The sequence below is a fragment of the Stegastes partitus genome, unplaced genomic scaffold (assembly GCF_000690725.1).
Source record: "Stegastes partitus isolate 25-593 unplaced genomic scaffold, Stegastes_partitus-1.0.2 Scaffold2505, whole genome shotgun sequence".
Taxonomy (NCBI): Eukaryota; Metazoa; Chordata; class Actinopteri; family Pomacentridae; genus Stegastes; species Stegastes partitus.
The window spans coordinates 16102-33015 of record NW_007580236.1 but is presented as its reverse complement, the minus strand read 5'-3'; the positions used below and the strand labels follow the sequence as shown (position 1 = coordinate 33015).

Below are 16914 nucleotides of genomic sequence, written 5' to 3'. Positions count from 1 at the left end.
CTGCTAGCTGAACTCGGAGCTGCTGTCCTTACAGAAGAACCTCTGCCTCTCACCTCTCCTTCCTCGCTGAAGACGGGCGACCTGCTAAAACAGAGAGAGGCTGAAATGGAAAACAAAACGTGGAGGAGAGCTGGTGGTTCATTCAGGGGTCTCTGCTGTCAGTTGGACACTGCACAGACGGAGAGAGGACGGCGAGAGACCTCCACAGTCTGAGGCCGAGTGGAGAGAGAGAGGAGGCGACGGAGAAAACTCCAAAAGAATGATTAGGGAAATATTAGAGGGCTGCAGGAGAAGGAGGTCAGGCGGAGGGTAACTCGACGTTACGGAGGAGGAAGAAGGAGTGAGACGATAAAGCAGCTGAAGTCAGAGGCCTGCTGGGAGCTGCTCTGATAAAGCAAATAAAGACAGAGGACTCCAAAACAAACAGGCTGCAAACACTGCAGCTTTTAGCTGCCTCCATTTACATCCAGGCACTTTTTAGAAAGGCCGATTCAACCCCGGCCACTTTTCTCAAGTCAATTCAGGTCCAGACACTTTCTGGAGGTTAATTCTGGGCCGTGAGTTCATGTTGGGTTCGACTCTGAGAAAGCTGTAGCTGCCACGGTTCCCTTCACAGCTCAGACTCTCCGAGAACACGTTTCAGATTCACTTTAAAGGGTTCAGTCACTTCTCCAGTCAGATCAGTGTTTCAGAGCCACGTTTAAATCACCAGAAAAGACTAAACCTCTCCCTCAAACTCTGACTAATGTACACAGCTTTCCTCATTTCACTTGCAGTGAATCTGAAGTTCCTCTGAAGTTCCTCTGAAGTGTCTCGGTGCTCACATCAACCCTCTGAACCCAAAACCTGCCGGCAGGTTATCATGAAGGGAAACCAACACTTATCAACCAGAAACTGTAAAAACAAAAAGCTTTCTGATGATCTTTGAAGGTGTCACCAGTGAGCTGCAGATCTGTCAGGAAACGAACTAGAGAAGAACAACGAAGGGACACCAAGACCAATCTGAGGACTGGTTCTAGTTCCTTAATGAAAACTGCCTTGGTAGCTTCAGGTGTCTTCTCCTCCATCTTGTCTGGACAAATCCACATGACCAAGAACAACAACTTCAGAAACCTCTGACTGTAGAAGAGCAGTGAACTGGTCCAACATGACACACACTCATTACCTGAACACTCTTCAGCCTGAGTTCAGGATATAACGCCTCCTCCCTGATCTACAGCAGTGATCCGACTTAAACTAAACCAAAGAAACTTTGACTCAACAACGGTCCAGAATGAATCAAATTGACTTCAGACTTTTCCAGAATGACAAGACACATCCAAACTGACTCCGTATTTGTCAAGAGAAACATCTTCACAATGATTCAAAGTGAATCTAGAATGAAGAGGTTCTGATGAAGCCTCCTGACTTTAAGCTCAGGTTTAGATTTAAAGCTAAAACTCTGAAGATGTTTCATGTGTTCAGAGCTGCAGATGAACACCAGCAGCACCGTCACTACATCTGGGCCCTGAAGCTGCTCCTCCAGCTAGCATTTAACTGAGTAACAGAATCTAATCTGCAGGACAGAACCGGCTCCGTCACCCTGCTGCCTCCTCCACAGCCCCCGGAGCAGGAAGCAGTTGTAAGGTGAAGCCGGTGGAGGTCCGCCTCAGGAAGGGGCGTAGCAGCAGCTCGTATCGGCGTCTGACGGAGAGCTCGGCCTGATAACGCAGAACAATGACCTGACCCGGTCAGCACACCCAGCAGCAGCCCGCTGTGCTGCTCAGGTTCGTGTATCTGGGGTTCTGCAACATATTTATTAACCACAGAGACCTCAGATGAACCAGCAGAACTTCTGACCGCTACATGACCGTCGGTCGGAGGAGGAGCCGAAGCTGCCGCCGTCCAATCAGGACACAGAACACATGGAGGCCGCAGCTTCTAATAACGATGAACAAACTGCACCGAGCTGCAAGAATCAACGTTTCCTCTGCAATCAAAGGCGTTTTAATGAAACCGTCCAGTAGGAGGAGACCCAGGAATCCTGAAGCTGTTACGTCAGGTCTGGTACTGAGACTGGAGTCAGTATTAAATCAACTAGAATTTAACTTATTTTTCTTGTCACTTTGAATTATTTTAAAGCATTTTTGCTATTTAATCATCATGACCATTTCTTCTTATTTTTTAAAAAGTATTTGGTCTTTTTTGGTTACTTTGGACAGTTTTTCCGTTTGTATGGTTGTTTTTTTGGGACAAATCTAAAAATGATATTTGGACTCAACAACAAAGAAACTACGGTTTGCATTAAGTGTGAGATGAGGCTGGATTCAAGGGAAAGAAAATCAAGTGACAGAAAGTTAAATATATAAATATGGGAAGTTTTTATCATTCTAGATCATTTTACATAATTATGACCTTTTTTTGTCACTTTGAACAAATCTAAAAAAAAAACAATATTGTGACTCAAAAGTAAAATAACTACCATCACAGTCTGAAGTCAAGTCGAGGTGAAGAACACGAAGAGACCAAGCACATTTCACTGAGCTACCTCAGCTTGAACTTTAAATCAAGTAATGCAGAATAAACACAGCATTAGGCTGCTGCAGCGGTATGAAGTCACCCATCAGAGTAGTGTCTAAGCCTAACCCAGCTCACAGGTTTCATGGTTACCAGAGAGCAGCTTGTTATCGTGCAGCTCTGGGTGAGGCGGTGGGAAGCAGCCCCTGGTTTCACAGTGCAGCTCTGTTGCCGTGACCACCGGCTGACCTGTTGTCACGCCGATAAGGCGGCCACAGACGGGACAGGAAGGTGAGGCAGGGGCCGACAAACACACAAGTGACCTCTCCCACACAAATAACAGCTTAACTCATAAATCTGCGGCGCATATTTTGAGCGGCGGCCGCTTTCTGAGGCTGGCTGCTGCCCGTGTGCAGCGGGCAGGTGTGTGTGCAGCTGAGCAGGTACAGGCTGAGACGCTCCCATCAGATAAGGCTGCTGGGGGTCCGGCTGCTCTCAGCCCGCCTGGCACCGATCCTTATCCACTGACCTCCTGGTGCACTTGGATTGAGACACCAGCAATCACACTTAGAGCAGAAAACACAGAGAAACAGAGGAAGAGACGACGCAGACGAGGAGCTAAGAGCATAAAGACATGAGAATGAGTCCAGGTCCAGGTCCAGGTCCAGGTCCAGGTCCTTGAAGTCCACAGAGGAGGGTCCAGATTGATCACTTTAATGGACTTTTTCCATCATTTCTGAGCCTCAGAACTTCATCAGTACAGCAGATAGACACATGACATTTAGGAGGAAGAACACATCTGGGTTCTGATAGAACCTGACACCAACTGACAAAAACCAAGATCGATTATTTGTAATCAAGAGAGGCTGATAATCAATATTTGGACTTGATACACACTGAAGGTTATAAACTAGCAGCCTGTGAGGGCAGGAAGCCTGTCGTTCATGAGGAGGTTACTTCAGTAATAAGGATTAATGGAAATATTATAGTAGATCATCAGTGGTGACGTTGTGTCATGTCTGATCGATTCATTAAGATCAATACGTTTGATAAGTTCTTCTCTGTTTTCTTAATCTCTCTCATGTCAGATATTTCCCACTAAAATCCAGATCTTAGAGCATTATTAATTACTGTTTTCTGGAAAGTTTAATCTGTGGCTGCCTCCTACTTAGCTGCTAGCCGTTAGCGTAGCATTAGCCACTGTGAAATCAGCAGATGTCTTGATTTGTGTTGTTGTTCTTTGTGCTTCTTGTTCAGTTTCTGCAGGTTGTTTCAAACAAGTCTGTCAGTTGGAGCAGAGAGCTGAAGTTAGTCTGACTTTAGAAACATGCTACACTGCTCCACGTAGCATTAGCTGCAGGCTAGGAGGCACAGCTAACCTCTCGGTGTTAGCAGTAGCCTAGCACCACCAGCAGAGTCAGTTCCAGCTGCTCTGACACCAACAGGTGAACTATTCAGGTGTTTATTAGAACTTAACCTTTAAACAGCTGCTAGCTGGAGCCGCTAAAGTCTGCTAACGTGCTCATCTGTCTCTCTGCGTAAACAATAGCTGTCAGTGATTGGCTGTTAGTCGTGACATGTAGCTGCCAGATAGAGCAGTGGGCGGAGCATCGAGACTGCAGACAGAGAGGAGGCTGCATCAGAGCAAAGTAGAGCATTTATTTTATTTAGTAAAATAATAACAATAATAATAATAATAATAATAAGACATAATGAAACAGACAAACTGGATAAAGTCTAATATCTGCATCGATCTTACCAGCTGCTGTGATTTCTGGACTCTTTTAGTACTTCTGACTATTTTATTTTACAAAGTGAGTTTGCTGTTGCCTGTCTGATAACGTGAACAGAACGTTTGTTTTCTTTGTGCTGTAATTACAAACAGCTGCTACAGACTGTCAGCAGATGTTAACAAAGAATCGGGCTCACGTTCGATCAGTTAAAAACTACCTTAAATGCAGAAACCCAGCCTTTAATATTTACTGTGTGTGCTTGAGCAAGGCTTGTTCATTTGAAGTTGTTGTGAAACCTCACCGGGTCGCAACACGAGGCTTCTTGACTCGTCTATTTCTGCAGCTCTGTTTGGAAACTGACGGAGGACGAGGCCAGCAGGAGGTAAAAGGTGAAGAGAAAGTGAAGGATGAGGAGGAGCCGGGCCGAGGTGAGGACGAGGACAGGACGAGATAGACGAGGGAAATGTGCTACCGTCACATTCCTGAGGCCTGCGGTCATGCCGGACCAGCTGCTGCGAGTCTCACAGGTCGGGTTCAGACCTGAGCTGAACCGGACTGCAGGTCGAACATCGGCCACCGACTGAACCACCTCTGACCCTTCGACTCCTCAGACAGATGAGGAAAGAGGACCGAGATAAATGCAGCGACACAGAGGCAGCGATGGCCAGAGTGCAAAATGTGGACACAGAGGCGGAAATGAGGGCGAAAGTTGAAGCGAGGAGGACGAGATGAATGAGTCCAAAGGAAGATGACAGGAGGAGATGGAGTTCTGGCCAGATTCTGAACTCGCTCAGAGACAAAACAAGACATGAATGTGTGAAAACGGAGCGAGGGATGGCGAGTGAAAGAGTGCAGTCAGGTGAAAGTGATACGGCGAGTCAAACGGACGGACAGGGTGGTCTCGGCCTCCCCCCGGACTCTCCTCAGGAGGCTGACACTTCCCTTCATCCGTCTGACCGCTCACAGAAGGGGGGATGAATAGAGGGGTGAAAGAGCGGGATGAGCCGAGAAGAAAGGCCGAAGGGAGGATGAGCAGCAGACGGACATCTAAATGCTCGCCCGCCGATCTATTGGGAGAGACGCACAAACAAAAACACGATGCAGACAGTTTACAGCAACACACTTGCTGCTGCGCGCAAACTTTCGGGCGTGGAAACCGGGATGTGTCGGCCTGTCAGAGCAGCGACGGTCTGCCCGGCGTCCGGACGGCCTGAGAGACGCTGAGTGTCGCTACGCAACCACGTCCAGAGACTCTGCATCCGCCTGGGGTTTCCATCTGACACAGCTACAGCTGCTGTTAGCCGCTTTGTCCAACGTTACACAGCAAAACGCTACACAGCAAAACGCTAGCTCAGATTTAGGATCCTCAGAGCTGTGTGTTCTGATCTACGGTGTGCTGACGGATGAAACAGGAAGTCCCACAATGTCCTTCCTGTACAACCTTAATGCTAGCGCTGTTGTTCTCTACGTACATGGACCAGACACAGGCAGTGTACGACCTGAAGTCTGTAACCCACCAGCAGCATGTTTTCTGGAACCAACTGGGAGCATCAGTGTCACGGCGCACTTCGTAGCTGAACAAGTGCATTCTGGGTAAGCGCTCCAGGCTCATATCAGCATGTGTGGTGGTGGTTGGTCAGAACCAGTTCTAGACGATGGGAGGACCATCTTAACTATGAGACATCCCATAATACTGATGAAATCAGAAACCAGGTCCAGTGTTCAGACTGAGACACCTGGATGGATGTAGAACTGATCTGGTGTCAGGTTCTAGCAGAACCCAGATGTGTTCTTCCTCCTAAATGTCATGTGTCTATCTGCTGTTCTGATGAAGTTCTGAGGCTCAGAAATGATGGAAAAAGTCCATTAAAGTGATCAATCTGGACCCTCCTCTGTGGACTTGAAGGACCTGGACCTCTGGAACATTCACAGTCTGAAGGTAGAACTCTGGTCAGTAGATAAAAGTGTTGCAGATACAGAACCAGATGTTCTGAGGAGGTTCTGGAGGATCTGAGGGTTTCCATGTAATGATGAGGGTGTCCCTCCATAACCCTCCTTTCCTCAGACTACGACTCTCCTTCGCTGCCTCCATCATCGTCCTCTGGGTGTATTTTCAGGTCAGCTTGGCTGCAGCAGAACTCTGGATCAAACTCCTGAATATAAATCACGCTGACACACTTCGGGCCGAGCAGCAGCGAGAATGAAAATCCATTTATCCTTATTCAGGACTAAAACAAAACTTTGGCACGTTGGGAGGACTGAGGAGAAACTGGATATCCTTCATGCTGAGCAGAGCCGTGGGGATAAACAACGTTATTGGGACAATCTGATTTTGAGGGATAGCTTCCTGAAGCAGTGGATCAGTGTTTCCTGATCGACCGGCAGGAAGTGAGCAGCGTTAAGTAGCATGTGCACTCCAGTCAGGAACAATGAGGTGACAAACAAACCAAGTGAAGGCTTCCTGCCGCGCTGACGGATCACCTCGCTCTGTACAACCTGTTTTTCTTACTGATAGGACCAGAATCATGACGAGCCTCCAGCTGCTGCTGCTGCAGGAGGAAACCACACGTCGTACCTCCAGCTAGAGATGTGACCCGACTGGAGATGGTTCAGTTCCACCATCCCATGATCATTTAAAATGGGTTTGTTGTGGTGATGACAGTGTGTCAGATAACCAGTTATAGGCTTTGAAATGAATTGTTATCAAATCCACAGTTTGGTTTGCAGATGTTCCACAGAGAGATCAACCAGGCGGTGTTCTGGTTTTATCTGTGACCACACGTCTGAACACGACGTTTAATGTGGTGATGAAGCAGGTTTAACACCATGTTAGTCCAGCCACAGAGACTTCAGATTAAAGCTCCAGTTCAGGTCACTTATTCGTAGATTGAGACCCAAAGCTAAGTTCTGTGAAACATTCTGGCAGAATTTTGAGCATTTAATGTATTCAGAGCTGAGAATTTCTCTATTTTCATTCTCAAAGCAACCTGGGAAGTCACTTTAAGGTTCAGTATCTCCAGAAATAAAACTCCCTCAGACGTGAGATGTGACAGAACAGCTTCCATCTAATGACTGAATGGATCCAGCAGAGGACAACGTTTAATAATTAGTAAGTCTTTAAATGAGGCTGGTGCTGATCCAGAAAGTTCCTGTCAGTGTCTGTCTATGGATGGATCCATGTTTCACCAACTGCTGAGGCTCTAGCATGAGCAGAACCTGATGAAGTTTAACCAGACGAGGTTCCAGCTATTTGTTCCCTTATACTGTACTTATTGCTGGTGGATCAAACGCTGCTGGAAACAAAGAGGCCTCTGGAGATGGAGGGTTTCTGGTTTGGGAACACGTCCTGCTCATTACAAACTGTTTGTCATTCAGATAGTTTGTGGCTTTACTGCTGAAGAGGGAAAAATAGGCCAGAGTAATGATAGCAGACTTAGAGAGACTCCAGTGGAGGCCTGAGAGCAGCTCTCCCCTGAGCAGGGTTTGCAAAGTGTAAAGAATAACAGAATCTAATGCAGAGAAAATGATAGCGTCTCTTTCCACTGCTGCTTCTCTTTTTCCAGCCTCCCTCCTCCCTGCTGCTGCCTCCTTGTTAGTCTGGGTTACCAGGAGGTGAGATGGAGGTTTCCTCTCCCACTGGGCCTCATCTCATCCCTCCGCCTGTCTATTGCCTCCACACACAAACACAGGAGGCCGAGGGGGAGAATCTGCGATGCTGTCACCGGATAATCGCTACTGGCTACGCCGCTCAATCTGCGCTCACACAGAGCGGGATGAGGCGAGCGCTTGTCATGCTGTGACATGTTGCTCTTGGACGGCGAGGGGGAAGCCTCGTGAGGTAATGGTTGGACGCCGGGACGTCAGACGGACGGAAAGCAAACGGCTCGCTGCTGAAAGCGCCGCCGACCGCCGAAACACAGCCGGAGAGCTGAGATGGATTCACTCAAGAAAGGAGGTGGAAGTTTCTGCAACACAGGGGGTCAAAGTACCGACGGAAAGGTCAGGAAACGACTTCAGAGAATGAAGGAGATCAGACGACTACTAGAGCAGGAGAGGAAGAGGCAAAGAAATAAAACACTCTAACAAAAGTTCCCCCTGACGACCTCAGAATCAGCTGATTGTCTGTCATAGTGACAAATAATTAAAATATTTAACAAAGCAAAGTTTTACCTTCACTTTTCACTGCAATGAAAAAAGTCCTGTAGCTCAGAGAGAAGAAAAAAAAAGTTAAAAAAACATAAAGCCTGCAGATGTTGAACTATCTCCATGATCCAGATGTTTCCTCTCAGCTCTGCTCATCAGCCGTAGAAAGATGTTCCACCATCAGTAGAAAGATGTTCCACCATCAGTAGAAAGATGTTCCACCATCAGTAGAAAGATGTTCCTCCATCATGTAGAAAGATGTTCCACCATCAGTAGAAAGATGTTCCACCATCAGTAGAAAGATGTTCCTCCATCATGTAGAAAGATGTTCCACCATCAGATGAATGTATCTCCACCAACTGGCTCCTCTGTCCTCTGGTTCTGATCCATGCTGCGTTTATTTATTGATCCAGTAGGTGGACTTTCCTCTCAGTGGGTCAGTGGAGGAGGACCAGCTTTGCCGAGGAGCTCAGAACCTTCAGTGTTTTGCAGAACCTGCCTTATAAACGGGTTTAATTCTTGGTGACTGCTTAGATGTAGAATGAGCAGCTTTGGACCAAATATCCAGTTCTGAGCTCAGATTTGGTTCTTTTTCCCGACCGAACTGCACATCACACATGATTTGTTCAAGGCCAGTCAGAAAGTTGAAGATCTGACAAACATTCCTTTTTTACCGTTTGGGGTTCTGGTAAATGGTGTAATTTTTAAAAAGAAAACATGCCGGCTTGATTTGGGTCGAGGACAGAACTAAAAACACTGGAGGAGAACGGAGAGAAACAAAGGTGAAAGGATGAAAAGCTAAAGCCGATTAACCTCGAGACTCTTAGAAAATAAAGAGCGGGGTGGAGAGATGACAGCTGAGGAACAGAGCTGTAGCTGAGATGAATGGATGAGTGTGACGGTCTGTGGTCGACCAGAGGAATGAAACTGGGCCCAAGGTGGAGGAATGCTGCAGAGTGGAGGAGGGGATGAGTGGAACTGAACTGTTGCAAGCGTTTTTCTGGGGGGACGCCACACCGCAGCGCACCAGCCCACACACAGCAGGGCCAGCCAAAGGTTTGAAGGAACCACAGACTTCTGAATGTTCTAAATATAGGCAGATTGATAGGATCTGTGGAAAAGGGCGGCCCGGGGATGGAGCGCACACTAACACAATCAGCCTCCTACGCTCACCAGATTATTTAGCAATTGTGGAGAACAGGAGAAAGCTGCTGACAGCTCCCATCAGCCTCGTACCGTGAATCAGCCGTTCTGCAGACACGCTCACATAGTTTGCCTTAAAAGTGAAAGTTCTGGCCCGGCCGCTCTGGTTGGGGGGGGTGAAGCCTAAAAAACGGAGTTCAGGGAAAGAATCACATTCAACACATCGATTCCAGCTCACAGAGGCCATGAAAGCCTGCTGACCTCCTCCTGAAGGTGTACCACCAGCCTCTCTGCTCAGGGCTCAGCTCAAGTCTCTGGATCACAACTGTGGCAAAAATCAGCCTCATGTTGGAGAACATCAGCATGAAGCAGCTTGTGACTCATATAGAACCATCTCACAGAACCTGTGAACACCAGTTTGTCTCCCATCACTGATCCACATGTCACAGTGGCAACAAACCGAAGAAAAACCAGACGCAAGCCGACAGAAATGAGGCTAAAAGCAACATTAACAGGACACGAAGCTAGAAGAACGGGATGAAAGATGACAAATATGAGAGAAAACTGTTAAAGAAAAGACACAAAACGACATGAACGGGACACAAAACAACAGAAAACAGACAGAATTCAACAAAACCAAGACACAAAACATGAGAAACAAGACACCAAATGACAGAAGACAAGTGAGTGACAAAAAAACTACATAAACAGACAAACAAAAAGACACACAAAAAGAGAAAACAAGACAAAGGACAACCAAATGACAGAAACACACACCGGACGACAAACTGGTGGCGGAGCAGCACGTGATCACAGCAAACAGACTAAAAACATCTAATCCTGCTGATGTTAGAGCCTCAGACGGTGGAGAACCAGGGATCCATCCAGAGACAGACACTGACAGGAACTTTCTGAGGAACCAGTTACACCGTTTGAGTCACTTTGAACAAATCTTGAGTAACTCTGGGCACATTCTGAGCAGCTTAAACAGTTTCAGGTCATTTCTGGACTGATTTTAAGTGATTTTGTAGAATTTTGAGCCATTTCAAGTCATTTCAGACAGTAACGGGACATTTTGGGGCAATTTGGAGCGATTTTAAACTGCTTTAAAGTCTAAACATCTAAAACCAGAACCTTGTCTGGTCCAACTTCACCACATCAGGTTCTACTGATGTTAGAGCCTCAACAGTTACAAACAAAATTGAATTGAATTGAACAGTTGGAGAAATAAGACCAGAGACTGGGTTCTAGTAGAACCATGGATCCATCCAGAGACAGACACTGACAGGACCTCTGTGGGGACACAAAGCCTTCCTGGTGGGAACATTTTCAAGAGGCAGTAACTTAAAACACCTCGTGGTGGACCATCTTCATTTGACATGTTCTGATTTCCAGATTAATCCGACACATCCCTGAATCAGTTAAACAGCCTGTGACTGGTTGTGACCCAATCAGGACGTCGCTCACTGGACTCTGTGGAGCTTCTTGAACAGAAGACAACGTGGTGGAGATCCCTGCTGATCCCGTCAGCTCTGAGTTAAACACACCAGTTCAGTTTAATCTTTAACCGGATCATCACGCAGCAGCCTCCTCTGCAGACCATGACGGCTTCTCCTCTGGTCCCTGCTGTTGTCGCTCACTAAGCTCTCTGTGCAGTAGAATGATGCAGTGAACATCTGAAAGTAGAGTTCTACTGAAGAGTTCAGTCATCAGAGTGAACAGTCTGACCACTGCTGTCTGTGCCTCATAAAACCAACCAAACCTGCTAAAAGCTCCTCCAGAACCTCCTCAGAACACCTGGTTCTGTATCTACTGACCAGAGTTCTACCTTCAGACTGTGAATGTTCCAGAGGTCCAGGTCCTTGAAGTCCACAGAGGAGGGTCCAGATTGATCACTTTAATGGACTTTTTCCATCATTTCTGAGCCTCAGAACTTCATCAGAACAAGACAAGTTTGATGTTTCATGTACAGTACACAACGTTTGAGGTGAAACTTCTTTTGAAAGCCCGGTTGCTCTCTGACTCGGATCCCTTCGACCTGACTGACAGAACCAGATCCACGGCGGTTTGGTTCACATGAACCATTTTCCCGTTGTATGAGGACCAGGTAGGCGGCCCAGTGTGGGACGCGGGCCTGGACTGTGTGTTCAGTGCTTCGCTGTGTGAGTCCGTCCCGGCCAGTCAGAGTGTGAGAGTCCCGTCCAGGCGCTGTCCCAGGACCCCGGAACCTTCCAGAACACCGGGGCCCGACCACACAACAAACGGCGCCGTCAGCGTGATTTATCGGCCATTCAGCGGCGCCCCACAAAGACGCACACGTATGAGCACGTATGAAAAATCGAGCGGCACAAAAAGATGCGCTCGGGCAGATGTGTAGTGTGACGCGGGAGGACGGCTTTGGATGGAACCGGAGACAATGGACGGACAGGGAGCTGAATAACGGCAGCACAAAGACAGAAGGGAGGACGGAGATGAAGGACGAGGACGATGGGGGGAGCTCAAGTAAACATCGATGCCGCATGAATGCAATTTTTTCTTTTCTCCTTCTCCCCATCTTCCCCCCTTCCTTCTCCTCCTCCGAGGGAGAACAAGAGGCACTGCATCATCCCGACAGCCGCAGAAAGAGAAGAGAGGAGGCAGAAAGAGGGATTGTGACGGAGGGATAAAGGGCTATCCGTCTCCGTCCGTCACCTCATTCATCGTCTGCGCTCCGTCCTGCCGGCCCATCCGTCATCCGCTGTCACACAGACACACAACTCTGCACAACAACAAACATCAAAGCCGGGCACACACTCGCTCTCCGCCCTGCTTCACACATTCACAAGCGCTCACTTTCACACACTTTCCCAGCGGCGGCGGCAACGGCGGCGACAAACGCGCAGCGGCCAGAAAGCCACACAAGCTCGGCCTCTCCGCCCCGTTTCACACATTCAGCGCCGATGACAGACACACAAACTGCGCTCAGTTTCACACATTCAGCGCCGATGACAGACTCACAAACACGCCAAAGAAAGAAGACGCTCGGAAACGGCGGCGGCAAAGTGCGACATGGACACACACACACACACACACACACACTCCGCCCAACATCCTGGGTTCTCTTTGGAGCCGTCCAGTTCTGTCCGACTGGTTCTGCTCGCTTTTTCCCAGGACCCGAAACACACAACCGGTTCTCAACATCCGGCCCGGGGACCCGTGTCGTCCCCCTGGAAACTGGAAACCGGCGCCATCGAACACATGTCAGCTCTGAAGCTAGAAAGTCCACAACATCACCGCTCCGACACGTCAACAGCCGCACAACACGACCTGCTTCGTAAAGAGGAAGTAACGTAGAAATATCAGCTCAACAGTGCACACAACTGGTTGTCAACATCCGGCCCGGGGACCCGTGTCGTCCCCCTGGAAACTGGAAACCGTGACTGAACACGGATAAGGACATTTTAGATAAAAGCCGTCATTCTTGAACCACCCAGGTCCACAACAGAGCACATCACTGCTCCGACACATCACAGAAGGACCAACAACGGTCACACAACACAGCAGCACACTACACAAACACAATCTGGTCCGTAAAGAAGCTGAACGTCTTCAACATACTAACGAGGAGTCCTCTCCAAGAAACTACCAGCATCAAACATCTCATCCTGTGCATCCAAGGAGGGCTTTTATTCACCAGTTGATGGTTTAACCCTCCATTTATGTCAAGAAGAACACGTTTCAGAGGCGATGATTCAAACAGAGTATAAGGCTCCCGGGCCTTCTGGATCACAGAACTTCTGTGTCTGACCATGAAACTCCTGCTCAGTCCGTTAGCGTCGCTGCTGCATCACGTCAGGAAACTTAACAACATATTACGGTTGATTGTTTTTGTTTTTGTTGTTTGGTTTTTGTGTTGATGAAAATATTAAATCCTCAGGTTTGAAAACTGGAATTCTAAAAACTCAGCCATAACATCTTACAGAACTTAGCTTTGGTCCTGAATAAGAAGGAAGTAAACTGAAGTAAATCTGAGACTACAGAGCAACATGGAGTTTATTCTAGCTTATAAGTTCTAACTCATATTTCTGCTCATGTGTAAACTCTGCATGTTCAGGAGATGAAGAGTGAAGACGCTGCAGCGGTCTTTCATGTTTAATCATCTGAATCTTGGACCTTCCATGTCAGTGTTAATCCAACCTCTAACTTTGCGACGGGAGATGAGTTGCCTCAATGTTTGCTCAACTACAAGACGTGCAAATGAATGAACGGCCTGCTGAGATCCTTTAATCCTCAGAGTTCTCCAGCTGGTGCACTGAAGCCGTTCTGGAAGGAACTGACGTAGTACGATTGATCAAAATAATCCAAAAATCTAAGGAAAACTAAAGAAAGAAGATTGTGTAGCTTTATGTTTGATAGTTTAGACATGCAACAACGGTTCTGCATCAGGGTTCTGCATCAGGGTTCTGCATCAGGGTTCTGCAGGCATTTCTGTCTCAATAAAGAAGAAATGTCTTCACTCTGTAACACATGGACTAATTAAGTTCATCCAGATCAAGTAAACAAGTGACATCAGTGTCCCTGGTTTAGCTTTCAGCTGAACTGTTTGCAACTTTACAATCTTCTGCTTAATTCCTAAAACATGATTGTGTCTTTACAGTTCTCGTCTGTAATCCTGCTCAGAGACAGCAGCAGAAACGTCCAGGAAGTAAATCTCAATTTCACACTTTCACCAAAGTCAGAGCGCTGGTTTAAAAGGACCGAGTGTAATTCCAAGTTCGTAGATTCCAGAGACGTGGAACAGCGTCACCAAACCAGAGATAAACCAGATTCAACCGTTTACAGTGTAAACACTCCGGCGCTGCATCGGTTCTCAGGTTCTATGAGCAACTTTAGAGCTTCAGTTTGATTCAACAACAGATGAGGCAGGAGATGAGACAAACTGTGAGAATGTTTCAGAAGACGTGGTGCACAGAGAACCAAAATAAAAAGGTATAAAACCAAACAGAACCCAGAGGAGGAGGAGGAGGAGGAGGAGGAGGAGGTCCGGGGGTGTGTGAGGGAGGATGAAAAGGACGGAGGGGGGAGGAGGAGGAGGCAGAAAAAAGATAGTGGGGAGAAAAAACACAACACAGAGAGAGAAAACGAAGGAGAGAGGACCACGAGGAGACAAAGACCTACTTGTCTCAAGTCACTGAAGGCCAGAAGCAACGTGTCACCCTGGAAGCCTGCGACCGGCCCGGCTCTGGCAAAACCTGTGGGAAAATACAAACCCGCCCCCCCAGTCCACCCCCGGAGAGAGGGAAGAGAGGAGGAGGAGGAGAAGAAGAGGGTGAAAAACGGAATAATAAAAGACCTGGTCGGATTCGCTATGCATCGGGATAGATTGGCAGACAAATGACAGCCTGGGGAGGAGGAGGAAGGGTGTTAGAGTCATGTCGCTGGGTCTGGGGGAAAAACACTGAGCAGCTGAATGAGAGTGTGTGTTAGTGGATGTGAAAGAGCAGCAGCGCATTGGAGTGGAGCTCAGTGTGCAGCCCAGGCTCCACTGAGTGACCTCCATACGCAACCAAGCCGCTCTCACTGACGTCTAAAGGAGTTCTAGCTAGAAATAAACCTCTCCTGTCACCGGAGACGTCCTAGGAAAGACGGTCGGGTTGAAAGACACACAGTTAAAGTAAAGACGTCGTAAAGACGGTGGCAGAAACCAGAAACCAGAAACCAGAAACCAGAAACCCACCTTCAGCCAGAAGACCAGCAGGAAGTGGAGACAAACTCCATCATCCCAAAGTCCCAACAAACCTAATCAAAGCTGTGACTCGGTTCATGTGTGACAGACTAGAGACCATCAGGACTCGGACCTATGGGGGTCACGTATCAAACACTTAGTCATGGTGAAAATCCATGTTTACTGTGTTTTGTAGCGTCTAAGACAAAAGTTTGGTGTCAGAGGATCCTCCACCACCCACACAGTCAGAGTTGACCATTACCAGACTGTCACTCGACTCGTGGCTGTCGGCTTCAGGAGGTCTTTGACTTGGACTGTGGTTTCCATCGACGGAGCCCTAACATGTCCAGGTAGTCTGTGCTCTGTTCAAACGCTGAGCTCAGCTCTCGTTAGCTGCTTCCTCGTGTGGCTTCTGTGTTCTAGATGAAGGACAGCGTGACCAAACACACCTCTGGCTGTTTACACTGACGCGTCTGCTTTCAAAGATCAAACTGGTCGTTTTCTGTCCAGGTCAGTTTTAACTCACTGTCCGGTTAGGTTAAAGAAAATCAGTGTGGTCAACAGTTCTACACGCTGACCACAAAACACTCTGCAACAGTTCTGAGACTTTCCAGCCAGTCGACTAGTTGGGGACTAGCTAGTCGTCGTTGACTATTACAACCAGATGTTCTAACCTTGTCTTCATAAATGGGTTCATAGTGGTGGGGCCAAAAATCAAGCTGTGATTTTTGGAATTTCCCGTTCTCAGACCTCTGATTTGAGTGTTTTCACAGTTAAACAACCTGTGAAGCCAGAATCAGGCTTTAATGTCTCCAGAAGTAAAACTACAGAACATGAAATGTGCTGACAGAACCGTTCCATCGGATCAGAACGACTGAATGGATCCAGCAGAGGACAAGCGTTTAATTATTTCTCCTTGAAAAAGGGAAAACAGTGTAAAACTTTCCAATGATAGAGGTATCGTGTCCCCTGATGGATCCATGTTTCACCAACTGTTGAGGCTCTAACATCAGTAGAACCTGATGCGGTAACGTTGGACCAGACAAGGTTCCAGTTCTTAGAGGTTCAGACCAAATGGCGACGTGGACTCCAGTTACTGTAAGTTTCCATAAACAGATGTGTTTTAATACTCGGTGATCATAGTCGACTATCAGGACCAGTGATGATTCTACAGCTCTGAAGCTCCTCCTCCATGTTCTGGTTACCAGGGTGACGGGTCCCTTTGGTGCTATCATATGACTGGTTGGTTGAGAAGGAGCGGCAGTAAAGCAGCAAACACCACGACCAGCGGTGTGGTCGGACCTGTCTGTGGAGGCTACAGCAGGAGGAGCTTGCTGGCTGTTTCCTGCTGTTCTGCTCGCTGGTCTGAGAACAGTGGAGGCCTGTTGGACTGTGAACCGGGCCGACGCCTGGTTGCTGGTCGGGGTCGGCCGGAGTGTGAGCTGGGGTCCTGGCGTCAGTTGGCCCCCGAAAACAAGCCGGCTGGTATTCTGAGCGAGGGAGCGAGAGAAAGGAGGAGTGTAGCGGAGGGAGCAGCTAATCTCTTTCACCTCAGGACACTGAAGCACAAGGCCATAGACTGAGCAGCGCCGATTACACGCCTGCCATCGCAGTGACCCGGACACACAGCGCAGCGCACTCACACCGGCCCGCTGCTGAACCCTGGGACAGAACCGGCCTGCAGCACGGGTTAAC

General features: G+C 47.9%; 1 protein-coding gene across 3 annotated transcripts in view; it reads right to left on the bottom strand.

Annotated features, from left to right (window-relative positions):
* LOC103375218 (exocyst complex component 6B-like) overlaps window positions 1-16914 on the bottom strand; it is a 46096-nt gene that overhangs the window by 13093 nt on the left and 16089 nt on the right. For all 3 annotated transcript variants that reach the window (XM_008305433.1, XM_008305435.1, XM_008305434.1), the window contains one exon: window positions 14673-14746. In XM_008305433.1, coding sequence (XP_008303655.1) covers window positions 14673-14746 — 74 coding nt within the window. The remainder of the gene's footprint in view (window positions 1-14672; window positions 14747-16914) is intronic.